This window comes from Anomaloglossus baeobatrachus, chromosome 4 (assembly GCF_048569485.1).
Source record: "Anomaloglossus baeobatrachus isolate aAnoBae1 chromosome 4, aAnoBae1.hap1, whole genome shotgun sequence".
NCBI lineage: Eukaryota > Metazoa > Chordata > Amphibia > Anura > Aromobatidae > Anomaloglossus > Anomaloglossus baeobatrachus.
The window spans coordinates 699,606,333-699,624,092 of NC_134356.1; the positions used below are offsets into that span (position 1 = coordinate 699,606,333).

A 17,760-nucleotide genomic window follows, 5' to 3' on the forward strand; every position below is an offset into this window, starting at 1 on the left:
ACCACACACAGCCCCGCGTACATACTGTGTATAACCCACACACAGCCCCGCGTACATACTGTATATATCACCACACACAGTCCCGCGTACATACTGTGTATATCACCCACACACAGTCCCGCGTACTTACTGTGTATATGTCACGCTCCCCGGGTCCTCAGCCCCGCTCCCCGGCTCACCTGCCACGCTCCCCGCTCTCCAGCCTCCGGTGCCCGTTCTTCCAAGGCCCCCTGGTCTCCGATCCCGGCGCCCGACGGCTTCCCAGGCCCTGGCCGGCTCCCCTGCGTCCTCCTCTCAGCTTCCTTCCCTGGCTTCTGGCACCCGGGCTGCGCGCATGCGCATTAGGGCGCGCGCGCGGTCACTGACCCTTTCTTAAAGGGCCAGCGTCCATTAACAGGAAATGAGGCTAAACAACAGGGTATAAAGGGGGTTATTGTCCAAGGGGGCGGGGCCTGATCTTCGTGTTTTCCAAGCTAGGAGTCAGGTCTCCTTGTGTCTTCTTGCCATACTCACGTATCTCTCTTCTAGAGCTGATCCTGCCTCGCCATCCGGTCCTGCTGAATCCCGAACCCCGCACGCTGTCCGTCTGCCATCTGACAGTCCGTACCCTCTCGGATCCCTGCGGTGACCCGTCATCTCGCTCCAAAGGTTCCGGACCCCGCCTGACATCATCTCGGCTTCCGAACCTGAGCTACGTCACCCGGACTACCATCTGTGACTCCGTGGTCCCAGGGACTTCTCCGTTACACTCACTTGCACGGACTGTTCTGCTGCCCATAGTGCTTCAGCTACCGGACTCCTTACCACCATCTTAGAGTTCGGCCCAGTGGATCCACCTCCTGGGTCTGCCCGACCGCCTGGCCCTGACAGTATATCACCCACACACAGCCCCGTGTACATACTGTGTATATCACAACACACAGTCCCGCGTACATACTGTGTATATCACCACACACAGTCCCGCGTACATACTGTGTATCTCACCACACACAGTCCCGCGTACATACTGTGTATATCACCCACACACAGCCCCGCGTACATACTGTGTATATCACCGCACACAGCCCCGCGTACATACTGTGTATATCACCACACACAGTCCCGCGTACATACTGTGTATATCACCACACACAGCCCCGCGTACATACTGTGTATATCACCACACACAGTCCCGCGTACATACTGTGTATATCACCACACACAGTCCCGCGTACATACTGTGTATATCACCACACACAGTCCCGCGTACATACTGTGTATATCACCACACACAGCCCCACGTACATACTGTGTATATCACCACACACAGCCCCGCGTACATACTGTGTATATCACCACACACAGCCCCGCATACATACTGTGTATATCACCACACACAGCCCCGCGTACATACTGTGTATATCACCACACACAGCCCTGTGTACATACTGTGTATATCACCACACACAGCCCCGTGTACATACTGTGTATATCACCACACACAGCCCCGCGTACATACTGTGTATATCACCACACACAGCCCCGCGTACATACTGTGTATAACCCACACACAGCCCCGCGTACATACAGTATATATCACCACACACAGTCCCGCGTACATACTGTGTATATCACCCACACAAAGTCCCGCGTACATACTGTGTATATCACCCACACACAGCCCCGTGTACATACTGTGTATATCACCACACACAGTCCCGCGTACATACTGTGTATATCACCACACACAGTCCCGCGTACATACTGTGTATATCACCACACACAGTCCCGCGTACATACTGTGTATATCACCCACACACAGCCCTGTGTACATACTGTGTATATCACCACACACAGCCCCGTGTACATACTGTGTATATCACCACACACAGTCCCGCGTACATACTGTGTATATCACCACACACAGTCCCGCGTACATACTGTGTATATCACCACACAGTCCCGCGTACATACTGTGTATATCACCACACACAGCCCTGTGTACATACTGTGTATATCACCACACACAGCCCCGCGTACATACTGTGTATATCACCACACACAGTCCCGCGTACATACTGTGTATATCACCACACACAGCCCCGTGTACATACTGTGTATATCACCACACACAGTCCCGCGTACATACTGTGTATATCACCACACACAGCCCCATGTACATACTGTGTATATCACCACACACAGCCCCGCGTACATACTGTGTATATCACCACACACAGCCCCGCGTACATACTGTGTATATCACCACACACAGCCCTGTGTACATACTGTGTATATCACCACACACAGCCCCGTGTACATACTGTGTATATCACCACACACAGCCCCGCGTACATACTGTGTATATCACCACACACAGCCCCGCGTACATACTGTGTATAACCCACACACAGCCCCGCGTACATACTGTATATATCACCACACACAGTCCCGCGTACATACTGTGTATATCACCCACACACAGTCCCGCGTACATACTGTGTATATCACCCATACACAGTCCCGCGTACATACTGTGTATATCACCACACACAGTCCCGCGTACATACTGTGTATATCTCCCACACACAGCCCCGCGTACATACTGTGTATATCACCACACACAGCCCCGCGTACATACTGTGTATATCACCACACACAGCCCCGCGTACATACTGTGTATATCACCACACACAGCCCCGCGTACATACTGTATATATCACCACACACAGTCCCGCGTACATACTGTGTATATCACCACACACAGCCCCACGTACATACTGTGTATATCACCACACACAGTCCCGCGTACATACTGTGTATATCACCACACACAGTCCCGCGTACATACTGTGTATATCACCACACACAGCCCCGCGTACATACTGTGTATATCACCACACACAGCCCCGCGTACATACTGTGTATATCACCACAGCCCGCGTACATACTGTGTATATCACCACACTCAGCCCCGCGTACATACTGTGTATATCACCACAGCCCGCGTACATACTGTGTATATCACCACACACAGCCCCGCGTACATACTGTTTATATCACCACACACAGCCCCGCGTACATACTGTGTATATCACCACACACAGCCCCGCGTACATACTGTGTATATCACCACACACAGCCCCGCGTACATACTGTGTATATCACCACACTCAGCCCCGCGTACATACTGTGTATATCACCGCACACAGCCCCGCGTACATACTGTGTATATCACCACAGCCCGCGTACATACTGTGTATATCACCACACTCAGCCCCGCGTACATACTGTGTATATCACCACAGCCCGCGTACATACTATGTATATCACCACACACAGCCCCGCGTACATACTGTGTATATCACCACACACAGCCCCGCGTACATACTGTGTATATCACCACACACAGCCCCGCGTACATACTGTGTATATCACCACACTCAGCCCCGCGTACATACTGTGTATATCACCACACACAGCCCCGCGTACATACTGTGTATATCATCACACACAGCCCCGCGTACTAGTGATGGGAAGTCCGACTCTTTTTGGTGATCCGGTTCCTTTGGCTCCGCTCACCAAAAAGAGCCGGATCTTTCAGCTCGTTCTCGGCTCCTTATTAAATATGTGTTCACCGCAGGTGAACACATATTTAAGATTATAGTAGCGCTGCCAAAGCCCCGCCCAACCGCTGCTAAATCCCGCCCACTTACAAGCGACCAATTAGATTGCTGAGTAGGCAAAGTTTAGCCGCGGGTGGGTGGGGTTTTGACGGCGAAAAGAGCCTTTTAGATATTTTCGTGGCTCTCATTGGTGATCTGGCTCCTGTCGGCTCCTGCTGTGTTGATGTGAACTGCCTCCCACCCTCATAGATCTTTTGCTTGATGATATTCCAAAGGTTCTCTATAGGGTTGAGGTCAGGGGAAGATGGTGGCCACACCATGAGTTTATCTCCTTTTATGCCCATAGCAGCCAATGTCACAGAGGTATTCTCTGCAGGGTGAGATGGTGCATTGTCATGTATGAAGATGATTTTGCTTCTGAAGTCACGTTTCTGCTTTTTGTACCATGGAAGAAAGTTGTCAGTCAGAAACTCTGTATACTTAGCAGAGGTCATTTTCAGACCTTCAGGAACCCTAAAGGGGCCTACCAGATGTCTCCCCATGATTCTGTCCCAAAACATGCCTCCTCCACCTCCTTGCTGACGTCGCAGCCTTGTTGGGACATGGTGGCCATCCACCAACCATCCACTACTCCATCCATCTGGACCATCCAGGGTTGCTCCACACTCATCAGTAACTAAGACTGTTTGATAATTAGTCTTCATGTACGTCTGGGCCCACTGCAACCGTTTCTACTTGTGAGCACTGGTCAGGGGTGGCCGAATAGTAGGTTTATGCACAACAGCAAGCCTCTGAAGGATCCTACACCTTGAGGTTCGAGGGACTCCAGAGGCAGCAGCAGCTTCAAATATCTGTTTGCTGGTTTGTAATGGCTTTTTAGCAGCTGCTCTCTTAATCCGATGGACTCGCCTGGCAGAAACCTTCCTCATTCTGCCTTTATCTGCACAAACACGTCTGTGCTCAGAATCAGCCACAAATCTCTGCACAGTGCGATGATCACGCTTAGGTTTTCATGAAATATCTAATGTTTTTCATCCCTTGTCCAAGGCATTGCACTATTTGATGCTTTTCGGCAGCAGAGAGATAATTTTTCTTTCCCATGTTACTTGAAAACTGCGGCTGCTTAATATTGTGGAACATCCAGTTTCTCTTTTATTGGGCCTCACCTGGAAACTAATTATCACAGGTATCTGAGATTGATTTCAGTGACCCAATGAACCCTGAGACACAAAATCATCAATGAGCTTCATTATAAATCGCTGGGACACTTACATCCATTTTGCATTATAATTTGGAACATGGTGTATATACAGAGCGTATAATGTCACTGGTAAGTCAGTGTATTACCTTTACAATATACACTATATGCAGAGCTCCTCTGTATAATGCCACCTGTGATCACTGTATTACCTGTACACTGACCCTATATACAGAGTTCCTATGTATAATGTCACTGATAAGTCAGTATATTACCTGTACAATATATACTATATGCAAAGCTCCTCTATAATGTTACCTGTGATCACTGTATTACCTGTACACTATATGCAAAATTCCTTTGTATAATGTCACTTGTGATCACTGTATTACGTGTACACTATATACAAAGGTCCTTTGTATAATGTCCCCTGTGATAACTGTATTATCTGTACACTATACATAGAGCTCTGAATAATGTCATCATTGATCACTGTATTACCTGTACACTATACACTGAGCTCCTGTGTATAATGTTACTGGTGATCATTGTAACACTTGTACACTATACACTCTATACTAGATAAGGTTCTGCTCTGTATAATGTCACCAGTGATTAATGCATGACCTAAAAACTATATGCTATATTAAGAGCTCCTGCATATAATTTCACCTGTGATAACTGTATTACCTGTACACTATATGCAGAGATTCTGTGTATAATGTCACTGGTGATCACTGTAATACCTGTACATATACACTGTATACTATGCACAGAGTGCTTGTGTATAATGTCACCTGTAATCACTGTACTATTTTTACACTATACTTAGAGCTTCTGTGTATTGTATGATTGGTGAGCATAGTATTACCTGTACAGTAAACACTATATACAGCGGTCCTGTGTATAGTGATCACCGTATTACCTGTACAATGTCGCCAGTGATTACTATATTAACTTTATAGTGAACACTTTATTACGTGTACACTAGACACTATATACAGAGCTCCTCTGTATAAAGTCACCAATGTTCACTTTTTTACCTATACACAATGTCACTCCTCTGTACAATGTAACCAGTGTGACCGGTGATCACTGCATTACCTGCACAATATACACTATATAGAGAGCTCCAGTGTATAATGTCACAGAAGATCATTGTATTACCTGTACACTATATGCAGAACTCCTGAGTATAATTTCACGAGAGATCACTGCATTAACTGTACACTATACAATCTATACTATATATAGAGCTTCTCTGTATATTGTCATCAGTGACCGCTGTATTACTTGTATACTGTACACAAAATAAAGAGCTAGCGTGTATCATGTCACCAGTGATCATTGTATTACATGTACACTATATATAGAACTCCTCTGATAATGTCACTGTTGATCACTGTGTTACCTGTACACTATACACGTTATACAGAGCATCTGTGAATAATGTCACTGGTTATCATATTACCTGTACACTATATTCAGAGCTCCTGTATGTAATGTCCCTGGTGTTCACTGTATTACCTGTACAAAATACATTGTATGCTGTATTAAGAGCTTATCTGTATGTTACTGTTGATTGCTGTATTACCTGTACACTATATACGGAGCTCTTCTGTATATTATCACTGGTGATCACTGTATTACCTTTACACTATACACTATATACAGACTCCTCAATGTAATGTCACCGGTGATAACTGCATTACCTGTACATTATATACAAAGCTCCTGGTTATAATGTCACCAGTGAGTACTATATACCAGTACACTATAGACAGAGCTCCTCTTTATAATGTCATTGGTGTTCACTGTGTAATTTGTACACTATATACAGAGCTCCTGTGTATAATATCATCTGTAACCACTATATTGCTTGTACGCTATACATTATAATACAGAGCTCTTGTGTATAATGTTACCGGTGACCATTGTATTACCTATATATTATATACAGAGCTCTTGTGTATATTATCACTAGTGATTTCTGTGTTATCTTTACACTATATACAGAGATCCTGTGTATAATGTTACTAGAGATCATTGTATTACCTGTACTCTATACATTGTATACTAAATACAGAACTCCTGTGTCACTGATTAATGTCCCTGGTGACTACTGTTTTACTTGTATACTATACACTATTTAGAATACTAATAAACAGGATACTGGGTCCTAGTACATTTATAATATAGTTGTATACTATACACTATGTAAAGAGTTCCTGTGTATAATGTCACCGCTGATCACTATTCCCTGTACGCTATACATTGTATTGATCACTGTATTACCTGCATACTATTTACTATATACAGAGCTCCTGTTTACAAAGTCACCAGTGATCACTGTATTGCGTGTATACGTAACTATATGTTATATACAGAGCTCCTGTGTATAATGTCTTTGGTGATCACTGTTTTACATTTACATCCATATTAAAACTATATGCAGAGCTGGTCAATAGTGGTCACTGTATTACCTGTACACTATATACAGAGCTCCTGTATCAGCATTATTGTTAGTACTGTGTTTTTTTTGAAAGCTCTTTGTCTGGTCTTGTCTGTGCGACTGCAGACTTCTGGATCATTACAAATTGTGGTGCGCACACTGTCAGGATTCTCTGCACACTTCCATCACAAGACCAGACATCCCGGAAATGATCAGTATGGCGGTATTGTATCAGCAATGTATATGTTGGTGCTATGTGGGGGTCTTTGTCTCTTTGTATGTGGAATTACTGTGCGGGTGCTATGTAGTCGTGGTGTAGCGGTATTATTTTGCCCTTGGTGTTCTTTGTTCTGGGGTCTGGAGGACTCTCGTGTTGCTCCTGTGTTTTTCTGTACTGGCCATGGTGATACTGTTGTTTGCTATTGTCCTCTGTTATCAGCCTCTGTGGGGAAGGTTGACGTCTCGAACACAACGGCGCAGTGCGGTTTGTGGTCCGTTTATTACAGTTGAGGATGAGAACAGGAAAAGACACTGGATGCAAAATGGAGGGTGAGACGGAAGCGGGCTGTCGCCATAGCAACATGGTTGCGGAAATCTTGACGCCCTCACAGGTGACATGGCGGCCTCTATCACGGCTTCTTGGCGGCCTCTAGCACGGCTTCTTGGCGATGTTCGTGAGGATTTGATGCTGCTGAGCGCGGTAACTGATGACAAAACTGTCACCGACGATCCGACCGCGACCGAAGTCGTCCACCTTCCCCATGAAGAGATAACTGGCGCCTGCGGATACAGAGGCATGATCAGCACCAGATACCGGCATCCCTGCAGAGCATTACTACCTACTGACGGAGAGCTGCAGAGTATTACAGCCCAGACATAGACAGCGATCTGTAGAACATCGCACCGACCTCCCCACCGACCAGCAGATACACTGTGAATCTGCAGATTATTTCACCAACGACCCCTGTACGTGTCTTCAGCACATCGCACCATCCCCTGCGCCTCCTGACAGATACACCGCAATATGTTCTGCAGATTATTCCATCTGTGCATGTCTGCAGCACATCGCACCTTTCTTCAGGATGGGACACTTGGGGCACTCGTTGATGATCTGGACGCTCATGATCTTCCCGGCCTCCTGGATGTTCAGATCCCCCTCTTTGTAGGTCTGGATGATGTTGATGCTGGCGAGCAGAGTGCCCTCCTCCTCCCCTTTAACGAGGGTCTTTACACTCCCAGACAGGACTGTGAGGAGAAGAAGAAGTAAAGATCAGTGCAGACCACTTCCCCCGTAAGTAATGTGAAGAAAATGTCACCAGACCCCGGCTCTGACACCAACAATGCCCCCAGACCCTGGCTCTGACACCAACAATGCCACCAGACCCCGGCTCTGACACCAACAATGCCCCCAGACCCTGGCTCTGACACCAACAATGCCACCAGACCCCGGCTCTGACACCAACAATGCCCCCAGACCCTGGCTCTGACACCAACAATGCCCCCAGACCCTGGCTCTGACACCAACAATGCCCCCAGACCCCAGCTCTGACACCAACAATGCCCCCAGACCCTGGCTCTGACACCAACAATGCCCCCAGACCCCGGCTCTGACACCAACAATGCCCCCAGACCCCAGCTCTGACACCAACAATGCCCCCAGACCCCGTCTCTGACGCCAACAATGATCCCAGACCCCGGCTCTGACACCAACAATGCCCCCAGACCCCGGCTCTGACACCAACAATGCCCCCAGACCCCGGCTCTGACACCAACAATGCCCCCAGACCCCGGCTCTGACGCCAACAATGCCCCCAGACCCCAGCTCTGACACCAACAATGCCCCCAGACCCCGGCTCTGACACCAACAATGCCCCCAGACCCCGGCTCTGACACCAACAATGCCCCCAGACCCCGGCTCTGACACCAACAATGCCCCCAGACCCCGTCTTTGACACCAACAATGCCCCCAGACCCCGGCTCTGACACCAACAATTCACCCAGATCCCGGCTCTGACACCAACAATGTCCCCAAACCCCGGCTCTGACGCCAACAATGCACCCAGACCCCGGCTCTCACACCAACAATGCCCCCAGACTCCGGCTCTGACACCAACAATTCCCCCAGACCCCAGCTCTAACGCCAACAATGCCCCCAGACCCCGGCTCTGAGACCAACAATTCACCCAGATCCCGGCTCTCACACCAACAATGCCCCCAGACCCCTGCTCTGACACCAACAATGCCCCCAGATCCCGGCTCTGGTGCCAACACTTCCCCCAGACCTCAGTTCTAACACCAACAATGCCCCCAGACCTCGGCTCTGACACCAACAATGCCCCCAGACCCTGGCTCTGACGCCAACAGTGCCCCCAGACCCCGGCTCTGACGCCAACAGTGCCCCCAGACCCCGGCTCTGACGCCAACAGTGCCCCCAGACCCCGGCTCTGACACCAACAATTCCCCCAGACCCCGGCTCTGACACCAACAATGCCCCCAGATCCCGGCTCTCGCACCAACAATGCCCCCAGACCTCAGCACTGACACCAATAATGCCCCCAGACCCCAGCTCTGACACCAAAAATGCCCCTAGACCCAGGCTCTGACACCAAAAATGCCCCCAGACCCCGGCTCTGACACCAACAATGCCCCCAGACCCCGGCTCTGACACCAACAATGCCCCCAGACCCCGGCTTTGGCACCAACAATTCCCCCAGACCGCAGCTCTAACGCCAACAATGCCCCCAGACCCCGGCTCTGAGACCAACAATTCACCCAGATCCCGGCTCTGACACCAACAATGCCCCCAGACCTCAGCACTGACACCAATAATGCCCCCAGACCCCAGCTCTGACACCAAAAATGCCCCCAGACCCCGGCTCTGACACCAATAATGCCCCCACACCCCGATTCTGACACCAACAATTCCCCCAGACACCGGCCCTTACACTAGCAATGACCCCAGACCCTGGCTTTGACACCAATAATGCCCCCAGACCCCGGCTCTCACACCAACAATGCCCCCAGACCTCGGCTCTCACACCAACAATGCCCCCAGGCCCCGGCTCTGGCACGGCTCTTACCAAACTGGCTGGCACAGAAATGGCTTCCTAATGTCCCGGTCTTACGACATTTCTCAGGGCAATTAGCAGCTGATCCTAGAAGGAGCAGAAATAAGACTAATGAGCCCCTAGAGGATCAGTTGGTTCCCCTATAATACTTGGCCCCCTCTTCACCTGCAGCTGCGGGGGATGCCGATCCTCTGACTTTTGGCTTAGCGGTACTGGCTGTTTTGGTGGGTTTGGGTTTTGTGTTGGATTTTGCTGTGGTTTTCTCTATGGGCTTTTGGCTGGACTTAGGTTTTGGGGTGGGCTTAGCTAAGGTTTTCTTGGTGGGTTTTACTGCAGGTTTTTTAGTGGGTTTAGCTGTTGGTGTTGGGGAGGGATTGGGTTTCGGGGGTGCCTTTGTCCCGGACGGGCGGACGACACTCTTTGTAGTAGGTTTGGATTCCGTGGTTTTCTTCACCACTTCAGAAGCGTCTTTCATCCTGTAGAAGGCCTCAAACCCGTCAGCCGTGACACTGAGGTCTGAAACGAACTGGACCAGCATCTCGTTCCCATCAGAGTAGATTGTCCTGGAGAAAAAAAAGCGGTGACCGGGTGTCATGGGGGTCTCAGCATGGCCATTCTATATCCCCTAATATTTGCTGTGTATCTTGATCCCGCTGAGATCACCATAATCACATCGGACCCTGCTGAACAATTGTGTGAGTCCACATGACAGTCACGGTACACAGAATGCTGTATACTCATGCGAGGGGCACATCTCCGTATACTCACGCGGGAGGGACATCTCCGCAGAATTTCCCAATCTGCAGGTTGTTATCTGTCGATCCGCCATTGAAGATGGCCAAGTAATCATATCGACAGTAACTGTCCTCCTCAATGTCGAATTTCCCAAAGGACAGCTCAACCACCTGAGAGATGGAGCGAGAGGTCAATGTACATCATACAGACCCCCAGACCACCCCCAGCAACCCACTGCTGTCAATACACATCAAGCAGAACCCCCAGACCACCCCCACCATCCCACAGGGTACAGAATATGAACTGCCATCTCCACCCAGTGGGTTTGGACAACGGGTGCATCTCACCTGGTCTTTTGGGGCCACGACATGCCAGGAGCAGCTCACACCACTGGGGTAATTATTTTCCGGCCAGTTGGGGCTGGTTATACTTCCCTGAGGTTTCTCAAACTTTCCCCCACAGAGGAGATTGTCTGTAATACAGAAGTAAAAGGGTCATAATGTTGAGTTTGTCCACCCATGGTCACTCTGCAGGGGGCGCTGTCTCACCTGACAGCTGTGGAGCGCCAGCACTGTACCAGACCAGGAACCCGCGTCCTCCAGTTCCTTCATCAGACACCATCTCCAGCATCATCTCAGAGCCAGTTGACATGAGAGCTCCGGGCCGGAACGTCCCACAGACCCGAGCCAGACGCTGGGAGCTGGTGTCATGGCCATTGTAGACATTGAGGTAATCATAGCGACAGGTGGGGTCTGACTCCATGTCCAGAACACGGAAAGACAGGATGACCACATGACCCTCAGGAACCTGCACAGAGACATTTGTCACCAACATGTTCAGCAGCAACCTGTCACCCAGTCTCCTCCTCTCACCCTGCAGAGTCCTCCTCTCACACGTGTAGTCTCCTTCTCTCACCCTGCAGATTCCTCCTCTCACACCTGCAGTCTCCTTCTTTCACCCCGCAGTCTCCTCCTCTCCCCCTGCAGTCTCCTCCTCTTCCCCTGCAGTCTCCTCCTCTCCCCCTGCAGTCTCCTCCTCTCCCCCCGCAGTCTCCTCCTCTCCCCCTGCAGTCTCCTTCTCTCCCCCTGCAGTCTCCTCCTTTCCCCCTGCAGTCTCCTCCTCTCCCCATGCAGTCTCCTTCTCTCTCCATGCAGTCTCCTCCTCTCTCTCTGCAGTCTCCTCCTCTCTCTCTGCAGTCTCCTCCTCTCCCCCTGCAGTCTCCACCTCTCCCCCTGCAGTCTCCACCTCTCCCCCTGCAGTCTCCTCCTCTCCCCCACAGTCTCCTCCTCTCCCCCTGCAGTCTCCTCCTCTCCCCCTGCAGTCTCCTCCTCTCCCCTGCAGTCTCCTCCTCTCCCCCTGCAGTCTCCTCCTCTCCCCCTGCAGTCTCCTCCTCTCCCCCTGCAGTCTCCTCCTCTCCCCCTGCAGTCTCCTCCTCTCCCCCTGCAGTCTCCTCCTCTCCCCCTGCAGTCTCCTCCTCTCCCCCTTCAGACTCCTCCTCTCACCCTTCAGATTCCTCCTCTCATCCTTCAGATTCCTTCTCTCATCCTTCAGATTCCTTCTCTCCCCCTGCAGTCTCCTCCTCTCCCCATGCAGTCTCCTCCTCTCCCCCTGCAGTCTCCTCCTCTCCCCCTGCAGTCTCCTCCTCTCCCCCTGCAGTCTCCTCCTCTCCCCCTGCAGTCTCCTTCTCTCCCCCTACAGTCTCCTCCTCTCCCCCTACAGTCTCCTCCTCTCCCCCTGCAGTCTCCTCCTCTCCCCTGCAGTCTCCTCCTCTCCCCCTGCAGTCTCCTCCTTTCCCCCTGCAGTCTCCTCCTCTCCCCCTGAAGTCTCCTCCTCTCCCCCTACAGTCTCCTCCTCTCCCCCTACAGTCTCCTCCTCTCCTCCTACAGTCTCCTCCTCTCCCCCTACAGTCTCCTCCTCTCCCCCTGCAGTCTCCTCCTCTCCCCCTGCAGTCTCCTCCTCTCCCTTTGCAGTCTCCTCCTCTCCCCCTGCAGCCTCCTCCTCTCTCCCTGCAGTCTCCTCCTCTCTCCTTGCAGTCTCCTCCTCTCCCCCTGCAGTCTCCTCCTCTCCCCCTGCAGTCTATTCCTTTCCCCCTGAAGTCTCCTCCTCTCCCCCTGAAGTCTCCTCCTCTCCCCCTACAGTCTCCTCCTCTCCCCCTGCAGTCTCCTCCTTTCCCCCTGCAGTCTCCTCCTCTCCCCCTGCAGTCTCCTCCTTTCCCCCTGCAGTCTCCTCCTCTCCCTCTGCAGTCTCCTCCTCTCCCCCTGCAGTCTCCTCCTCTCCCCCTGCAGTCTCCTCCTCTCCCCCTGCAGTCTCCTTCTCTCCCCCTACAGTCTCCTCCTTTCCCCCTACAGTCTCCTCCTCTCCCCCTGCAGTCTCCTCCTCTCCCCTGCAGTCTCCTCCTCTCCCCCTGCAGTCTCCTCCTTTCCCCCTGCAGTCTCCTCCTCTCCCCCTGAAGTCTCCTCCTCTCCCCCTACAGTCTCCTCCTCTCCCCCTACAGTCTCCTCCTCTCCCCCTACAGTCTCCTCCTCTCCCCCTGCAGTCTCCTCCTCTCCCCCTGCAGTCTCCTCCTCTCCCTTTGCTGTCTCCTCCTCTCCCCCTGCAGCCTCCTCCTCTCTCCCTGCAGCCTCCTCCTCTCTCCCTGCAGTCTCCTCCTCTCTCCTTGCAGTCTCCTCCTCTCCCCCTGCAGTCTCCTCCTCTCCCCCTGCAGTCTCCTCCTTTCCCCCTGCAGTCTCCTTCTCTCCCCCTGAAGTCTCCTCCTCTCCCCCTACAGTCTCCTCCTCTCCCCCTGCAGTCTCCTCCTTTCCCCCTGCAGTCTCCTCCTCTCCCCCTGCAGTCTCCTCCTTTCCCCCTGCAGTCTCCTCCTCTCCCTCTGCAGTCTCCTCCTCTCCCCCTGCAGTCTCCTCCTCTCCCCCTGCAGTCTCCTCCTCTCCCTTTGCAGTCTCCTCAACTCCCCCTGCAGCCTCCTCCTCTCTCCCTGCAGTCTCCTCCCCTCTCCTTGCAGTCTCCTCCTCTCCCCCTGCAGTCTCCTCCTTTCCCCCTGTAGTCTCCTCCTCTCTCCTTGCAGTCTCCTCCTCTCCCCCTGCAGTCTCCTCCTCTCCCCCTGCAGTCTCCTCCTCTCCCCCTGCAGTCTCCTCCTCTCCCCCTGAAGTCTCCTCCTCTCCCCCTGCAGTCTCCTCCTCTCCCCCTGCAGTCTCCTCCTCTCCCCCTGCAGTCTCCTCCTCTCCCCCTGCAGTCTCCTCCTCTCCCCCTGCAGTCTCCTCCTCTCCCCCTGCAGTCTCCTCCTCTCCCCCTGCAGTCTCCTCCTCTCCCCCTGCAGTCTCCTCCTCTCCCCCTGCAGTTTCCTCCATTGAACCTGTCTCTTGCACTCTCTTACCGTAATCTTCCAGACACATTTTTTGTTATGGGGGTAATAGCTTGGAAATCCCTCACTGGCAATGTATCCGGATTCTCCGCTGATGTCTCCTCCGCACAGAAACTCCGGCCTGTGGATGTAGGAGCAGAGGACACGATGTTGTAGTGTGAACAGTGTCCTGGCTGGAGTAGTAGCACGCTATGCCCCTTCAGCATTCGGTGTATGGAGTCATTTTTGCCGGATTCTCTACACTTTTCGCACTACTTTCTGTGCGGTCACGAGATGCCACTTTTCCACATGTTGCATGTGTGACGCCCTGGGCAAGCCAGGGGTCACAGGTAACTACATCACCACACTCTACGCCCTGGTTAGGTACACCAAAGCTAGACCAAAAACCCTTGTTGCCTTCCTCCAGGGGCTGATGTCCACACCAGGGGGTGGGCCAGGCGGTTGGTCCCGCCCACCGAGGAGTTCACAGCCCTGGAGGCAGGAAAAGGAAGTTAGTGAAGCTAGGGAAGTGGAAGTGTGAGGAGTAAAGTGGTAGGAGAGCAAGCAAAAACTGACTGAGAGCGTCCGGGTGTGTGCCCCGGACGGAGACAGCAAGGTTAGCAGACGGCGGTGACCGTCTGCAGGAGTGGCCGATTGGAGTTGCCGAAAGGACCGTGGACGGGTGGTGGCCCGGCGGTACCGGAGCGGTATACAAAGAGAAGCCAGCACCATTGGCAGGGGCCTTTCGGATCCCGGCAAGGCTTGGAGTCGCCGTAATTTGCCAAATCCGTCAGTGAAGGGGACCTCCTGGGTTTCCAAACAACCAAGTCCCGATTGAAGGCAAAAGTCCAACCGTATGAGAGAGACACCGCCACCGCCAAGGCACCAGTTTCTCAGGGCCAACGCCTGCGGGCAAAGAGGGGCTCCTCCGGCCCATATCCAAGCCGGGGAGCGGGTTACCGGTGGGAACCCATCGATACCAACAGAAGTACTAGGTGCAGGAAAAGAGACAGTCACCGTTAACTACCGGGGAAAAGCAACAGCAGCCGTCCGTGGGAACCGTCTTTCCAGCCGTGTGTTTCACCGTGAACTGTGTCTACGTCTCAGGCTGAGTGAGTACCACAGTGCCGTACGGCACCGCGCTGCCCCCCGCGACCCTGCACCTCACCAGGCCCCATAACCCACCTGTCATCCTGTCCTACCCCATCACCGGGCCCCGGGACCATCAATCCCCTACCCACGGAGGGGAGGACTAACAACTTAGCTGCTCCAGTCACCGCTCCCGGGATCCCTGTTCAGAGCAGCGGTGGTGTCACTAAAATCACCACAACCGTGGGTGGCGTCACGGACAATCACCAAATCCCCCACCACCAAAATAAACCCCTTTTCACTCACGGGCGAGGAGCGCTGCTCGAGTCCCCGGGATCCGGCCCATCGCTCGAGCCACCGAGCAGCAGCCGCAGAGCAGCGGCGGCCGGACCCAAGCAGTGGGAGAGCGCAGTGTTGCCACCCTCCTCCCCGCTCGCGACACATGCTTTGGTGGATCGCTCTCCAGCGCCCCCTTGTACCAGGGTTTCTGGGAAGTTTTCAATTTGCTGAATTTTTGCAACTTTTTAAAAGATTTTAAACTTTTGGTGATAAAAAGTCACAAAAATACTAGTTAGGGCAAAAATAAAGAGCAGTGTTACATGTTTGCCAAATTCATGAACCGTGAAGAATTTGGCATATGAAAATGTCAGCGAAACCCCCCCAACCCCTCCCCCCCAAATAGGGACTTCAAAAAATCACAAATAGTGAATCAGGTACTATACCAAAAGTAAGTGCACCCCCCTCCTGATATTGAAATTTGACCAAACCCACTGCACACAGGTGCATCTAATTCCGCACACAGCCATGTCATTTCCATAGACAAATGCCTTGCATGTCCACACAATGCCAGGAGACTGCTATAAAGCCAGGCTATGTGGGGACATTATTCTGTATGGAGGACTATGTGGGGCCATTATTCTGTATGGAGGACTATGTGGGGCCATTATTCTGTATGGAGGGCTATGTGGAGACATTAATCTGTATGGAGGGCTATGTGGGGACATTATTCTGTATGGAGGGCTATGTGGGGCCATTATTCTGTATGGAGGGCTATGTGGGGCCCATTATTCTGTATGGAGGACTATGTGGGGACATTATTCTGTATGGAGGGCTATGTGGGGCCCATTATTCTGTATGGAGGGCTATGTGGGGACATTATTCTGTATGGAGGGCTATGTGGAGCACATTATTCTGTATGGAGGGCTATGTGGAGCACATTATTCTGTATGGAGGGCTATGTGGAGCACATTATTCTGTATGGAGGGCTATGTGGGGACATTATTCTGTATGGAGGGCTATGTGGAGCACATTATTCTGTATGGAGGGCTATGTGGGGCACATTATTCTGTATGGAGGGCTATGTGGAGCCCATTATTCTGTATGGAGGGCTATGTTAAACACATTATTCTGTATGGAGGGCTATGTGGAGCACATTATTCTGTATGGAGGGCTATGTGGAGCACATTATTCTGTATGGAGGGCTATGTGGGGCACATTATTCTGTATGGAGGGCTATGTGGGGCACATTATTCTGTATGGAGGGCTATGTGGAGCACATTATTCTGTATGGAGGGCTATGTGGAGTACATTATTCTGTATGGAGGGCTATGTGGAGCACATTATTCTGTATGGAGGGCTATGTGGGGCACATTATTCTGTATGGAGGGCTATGTGGGGCACATTATTCTGTATGGAGGGCTATGTGGGTACATTATTCTGTATGGAGGACTATGTGGGGCCATTATTCTGTATGGAGGACTATGTGGAGCACATTATTCTGTATGGAGGGTGTGAGGTAGCGCGGTCGGCTGCGCAGCAGAAGACACGGGATCCAGGCATCAAGGTTCACAGCACACGGTGTTTAATGTCCAAACAAAAAGTCCATAACAAAATACATGTGCCTCTCCAGCAGAGGGCTCAGGAAGTTCTGGTCACTTCCCCCACACCCGGCACACCTGCCCTCGTTCCTGTTTCCTTTTAACCCTTCCTTAAGCCTGTAGGGAAACAGCATTAACCCTATAGTGGATTTACTTTCTATCATGGAGTGAGCACAACCTGGGCGAGACATACCGGCCGTCATAGATAACCCCGGTCACAGTCTCACATACCCCCCCCCCTCAGTTCAAGCGTGCGGGGTTGAACTCCAGCCATCAAGCACGGGCCGCGGGACAAGGCATCGGCGTTGCCCTGCAACCTACCGGCCCGGTGTTCAACCGTAAACCGGAAGTTCTGCAGAGAAAGGAACCACCGGGTAACCCGGGCATTCCGTTCCTTGG

At 51.8% G+C, this 17,760-nt stretch overlaps 1 protein-coding gene across 2 annotated transcripts in view; it reads right to left on the minus strand.

Moving 5' to 3' along the window:
* Nucleotides 1-7,409: 7,409 nt before the first annotated feature.
* The window catches only part of PCOLCE (procollagen C-endopeptidase enhancer), a 62,616-nt gene continuing 52,265 nt past the window's right edge, over nt 7,410-17,760 (minus strand). The window contains exons 2-9 of one of the 2 annotated variants that reach the window (XM_075343272.1): nt 14,429-14,537; nt 11,607-11,865; nt 11,406-11,530; nt 11,092-11,228; nt 10,489-10,886; nt 10,336-10,410; nt 8,327-8,500; nt 7,410-8,035 (exon numbers count right to left, since the gene is read on the minus strand). In XM_075343272.1, coding sequence (XP_075199387.1) covers nt 7,905-8,035; nt 8,327-8,500; nt 10,336-10,410; nt 10,489-10,886; nt 11,092-11,228; nt 11,406-11,530; nt 11,607-11,865; nt 14,429-14,537 — 1,408 coding nt within the window. In that variant the 3' untranslated portion in view covers nt 7,410-7,904. The remainder of the gene's footprint in view (nt 8,036-8,326; nt 8,501-10,335; nt 10,411-10,488; nt 10,887-11,091; nt 11,229-11,405; nt 11,531-11,606; nt 11,866-14,428; nt 14,538-17,760) is intronic. The other variant, XM_075343273.1, reaches the window with a different exon arrangement.